Genomic DNA, 4639 nt, shown 5'->3' with positions numbered 1-4639 from the left:
GCATGGCTGCACAGCTGGTGCAGGGTGGGAAAGCCCCTTCTTAAGGGTGGGCAGGGGCTCTGGCAGCCCCCAGGCAGGTGGAGGAGGTTTCCCCGTGCCCCAGCCCTGTGCCTCCCAGGGAGCAGCTGGCCAAGCTGAGCTCAGCCCCGGCGGGTGGACGGGCGAGCAAGCTGCAGGCAACCCTGTGGATCCAGAAGAGGCCAGGCTCTCGTCTCAGTAGGAGTGAGTATGGAGAACCCTCCAGGGACAGATAAGCCTCCACCTGGGGTGTCCACATGATGGAGACCCCATAGGGCGGCAGGCACTGGGCCAACCACTCTACATCCACGTGCTTGCTAAATGCTCCCAGCTGTCCCTGGGAGAGAAGCAATGGGACAGAGTAGTTATGAGCTGGGCGTTGTGTTAGCTGGTTCAAACCCAACCCTGTGACTTAGCCCTGTGACCCAGTTTTCCTGTCACATCTGTGAAATGGGGATGAAACAGCTGATGTTTATATGGCACTTAAGTACCCACGCGCTGTTCTAATGCTTTATGTACATACTTCCCCTGTGATGAAGGGGCTCGTCCTATAAATGAAAGACAAGAGAAGGCATTTGCCCGAGATTTACAGTCATTAATCTGAGAGCGTCACTGCCCAACCTCCTCAGCCACTGCTCGGCAGGACTGTGGTAAGGATGGAATGAGGACGGGGCCTGGCCCACTTGGTAAGAATTATTATTTGGGAATCGTAACAGTAACAAATGTAGCAATGAAAGCCCCTTATGTTGTCCCAGCCTGGATTTTGGTCTCAAAAGGTGGCTGTAGATCTGAATCTGGGTGATTTGAAGTTCTTCGATAGCTGTGTGACTAGGGATAAACCTCTTACCCTCTCTCAGCATCAGTTTCCGCATCGTTAAGAGAGTCTAGCACTTGGCACCTGGAGTCCCTTGTGAAGATCCAACAGACTGAGCAAAGCCCCTGGCAGAGCCCCTAGTGGCCCTTCACAGGCACTCACTCACTAAACGGTCAGTACTGATAACCACGACCATAACGAGAAGACATCAGCAAGGGCCATTATGATAGAGTAATCCCACGAACGTGGTCCAGAGCCTGGACCCGGTTACTCATCAGGCACCGGTTGGCAAGTGCACTTTGTGCCAGGGACACGTGTGAGCATCATGCAGCCCCTGCCCTCGAGGGGCTCGGACAGTGTCGGTGGTGGGATCAGCCCAGAACGGGAAGGAACCAGAGGAGGGAGTCCAGCACTTCGAGCTAAACCAGAACATGCTGTGGGGACAACCAAACAGAGGGCCAGGGGTCCGTATTATGGGCACAGACAAGAAGATTTCAACCTTCAGAATGTTAGGAGGCCCATAAAACCAGTACCCGGCAGGGAACCAGGGTGAGACACAGTCTGGGAAGTTTTAGGCAAGAAAGAGAACTCTGAGCCATAAAGAAGCACATTTCTGGCCCAGCTCCCTTCCCTGAAGAGTGACTTTTGGCAAGTTACTCTTTGGATTCTGCCGTCTTCACCTAGAAGACAGGTTGAGATCCTTCACAGAGTTATTATCAAGGTGATGTTTTAAGACAGTATGGATAAAGCTAATAGGAGGCACTCAGAAAATGGGAGTTCCCATCTTTTCAGGGAGCCTGGGTTCAGATCCCAGCTCGGCCCCTTCCAAGCCCAATGGCTCTGGGTCAGCTGCTTAACTTCTCTGTGCTTCAGTTCCACCATCTGTAATGGTACCTACCTCACTGAAGATTCCAAAGATCTGGTTCCGAAGATCACACAGGAGCACTTGGAACAAGGGCCAACACACGTGGTGAGTACTGTATAGCTGCTAGTATTTTTGCTTCCTAGAAGAGGCAGGCTGTCAGCTAGGAAGGAGAGAAATGGAATAGGGGAGGCCAGGTCAGAAGAGGAGGACAGACTGAATAAAAGGCAGCAAGCTGGGGAAGGGGCTCCAACTCTGGCGTTTGCTAGCCTTGGACTGACAACCCCGACACTTTCTCACCTAAGAAAACATCATTCATTTTGAATAGTAATCTGTTCACATAATTTTAGGTTCAAATAAAAAAGTAGAAGAGTATGCAGTGACATCTTTCTCCCACCTCTGGCTCCCAGTTTCTTAGCCTGTCAAAGAAAACTTCATGCTTGTAAAGGGAAATTGTATATATTAGATATATTGCTGCTGCTGCTAAGTCACGTCAGTCATGTCCAACTCTGTGCGACCCCAGAGACGGCAGCCCACCAGGCTCCCCCGTCCCTGGGATTCTCCAGGCAAGAACACTGGAGTGGTTTGCCATTTCCTTCTCCAATGCATGAAAGTGAAAAGTGAAAGTGAAGTCGCTCAGTCGTGTCCAACTCTTCACGACCCCATGGACGGCAGCTTACCAGGCTCCTCCATCCATGGGATTTTCCAGGCAAGAGTGCTGGAGTGGGGTGCCATTGCCTTCTCTGATTAGATATGTTATGTTCACTATTATAAATTTTACCCCCTTTTGCACAAATGATAGCACCTTCTACATGCTGTTCTGCACGTTGCTTTTCGTCCCCCCATTTTGTAGGTTGCTTCTTGTCAGTTCACTCACAGCTTCTTCCATCTTTTTTACAGCTACACAATTTCCTACTGTTCAGATGTGCTGTATTCTCAAGCCATTTCCCCCTTCCCTGTCTCAATGGAGGGCAAGAGTTGCTTCCTCTATTTGATCATTGGAGGAGCTGGGCCCTGCAGTGGGGTTGGAATGACTGGATGGGTCACCACAGTCAGGACCTGAACCCAGTCCTGAATCCACTCCATAACTATTTCCAACGCACTCAGCTTGGGGCTAGTACTCAAGGTGGCCTGCAGAGAAGCTCTGGGCACAACACCTGGGTGATGGAAGGCCCTTTGGATCATACCTCTCCCCATCCCATCTCTGCTTGAACACCTTGGGCTGGTGGTCCCTGGGTCACCACTGTGGAGGAGGATCCTTGGAAAAGACTCTCCACCAGTCAGCCCCCCCCCCACTTTCCAGTGGGCCATGCATCAGCTCAGGGGAGCAAAAACACTGACCATCTCTCACAGCTGTTTGGGACAGCATCCATCTCCCTAAGAGCCCAGGAAAAAGACATTTCAAAAGAAACGGCTTTCAGGCCCATAGGCAAGTTGAGCAAGCGCCCCCGAGACCTTTTCTTACTCAAAGATGCTCCACACTGGTCTGGAGGCCAGGTGCAAGGCTTGTGGACACAGAGCTGGGTGCTGGGGTCAGGGTGACTATGCCTGGGCCTGTGTGGTTCAAACCAGGCTCTGGGGAACCCCAAGAGATGTTGGCAGAGCCGGAGCCTGGCCTGAGCATAGTCTTGCCCTTCAGCCCTGTCTGAGAGCTCCCTCATCTATCTTGTTCCAAGTCAGAGATACCAGGCAAGGTCTGGGAGAAGGCTGCTCCCCCGGGGCCCCAGGTGCCCCCTCCTGCTTTCTCTTCCTGCTTGTTCCAACACTACTCTCCCCTCGGTTGGTCCACAGGAAGAATGCCGTGTCCTCTGAATGGGGGCCAAGAGTGACAGGTGGTGGCAGTCAGAGTTGCATGGCCCCTGGTGTAAGAGATCCTCTCCCCCGTCCCCGCCTCCTCTGCCTGCACCCCTGCCTCCGCCGCTGCCCACCAGGCGCCGGCCTTACAACTGCCCAGGACGGCTCCCGGGCAGCCGCTGTGAGACAGACAGACACCAGGTTGCCCCTCTCCGCTCCAGGTGCCTCTGTCCCCTCTGCCGGCTAGCCCCCGCCTCCTCTCAGCCAGACAGGAGGAGGCATCCAGCAGCCCGACACACCTTTCTCTTCTTTCTGCAGCTGGAAAGACTCGAGTTAGACAAGCAGAAGCACACGCCTCCCTACCTCATGGCGACGGAAAACGGAGCAGTGGAGCTGGAAATCCCAAGCTCATCAACAGGTGCCAAGTGGGGGCCGGAGGTGGAGGGAGGAGCTTGGGAAGGGGTGTTTGAATCCAGAGCTGGGCCGGTGCTCTGGATTTGAAGTGGGAGTTCTGTGCCCAAGGCTTCTTTGTGTGGCACATGGAGGACCCAAAAATCAGAATTATCTCTGGATAGGGTAGGACTGGGTCAAGGGCCCACGGGAAGCCTTCCCCAGAGAGACCGGGAGAATGTGAAGTCCCCGTGGATGAGGCCTGAACACTCAGAGCAAGGGTTGGGGGGTGGGCTCAAGGCCCACCAGGGGCCCAGAGCCCTGCACCCAGGGCCTCTGAGGCCCGGACAGCCCATATTGGGAGCCCACGGAATGGCCCCAGAAGTTCAGCGGGACGAGTGCTTGTAAACTGTGGCCTGGGTAGGAACCTGGGCCCAGAACCGGTCCCTGGCCAGCCTGGCTGGGGAAGGAAGGGTAGGAGGGTGGATCCTGACTGGTGTTTCACCTTCTTTGCAGACACAGCACCAAAGGCTGCAGCAGGTGAAGGACCCCCAGCTGCAGAGAAAGACCCTGGGCCCCCAGATCCACAGAAGGATCCTGGGCCCCCAGATCCAGAGAAGGATGCTGGTCCCCCAAACCCAGAGAAAGAACTTGAGTCCCCAGACCCAAAGAAAGAACCTGATCCCGACTCGACGAAAGATACTGAAGCCCCGGCCCCAGAGAAAGGGGACGGGGCCTCAGCCCAACCCTCAGCCAGCAGC

General features: G+C 54.5%; 1 protein-coding gene across 1 annotated transcript in view; it reads left to right on the top strand.

The window, feature by feature from the left end:
- The first annotated feature begins 3555 nt into the window (after positions 1 to 3555).
- Positions 3556 to 4639, top strand: part of MYLK2 (myosin light chain kinase 2) — a 12539-nt gene continuing 11455 nt past the window's right edge. Inside the window, exons 1-2 of the mRNA XM_010841749.1 lie at positions 3556 to 3906; positions 4395 to 4639. Of these exons, the coding sequence (XP_010840051.1) occupies positions 3855 to 3906; positions 4395 to 4639 (297 nt within the window). The 5' untranslated portion in view covers positions 3556 to 3854. The remainder of the gene's footprint in view (positions 3907 to 4394) is intronic.

Source organism: Bison bison, unplaced genomic scaffold (genome assembly GCF_000754665.1).
Source record: "Bison bison bison isolate TAMUID 2011002044 unplaced genomic scaffold, Bison_UMD1.0 scf7180017864167, whole genome shotgun sequence".
Classification (NCBI taxonomy): domain Eukaryota; kingdom Metazoa; phylum Chordata; class Mammalia; order Artiodactyla; family Bovidae; genus Bison; species Bison bison.
The sequence above is the reverse complement of the archived record's forward strand: the minus strand, read 5'-3'. Positions and strand labels throughout refer to the sequence as shown.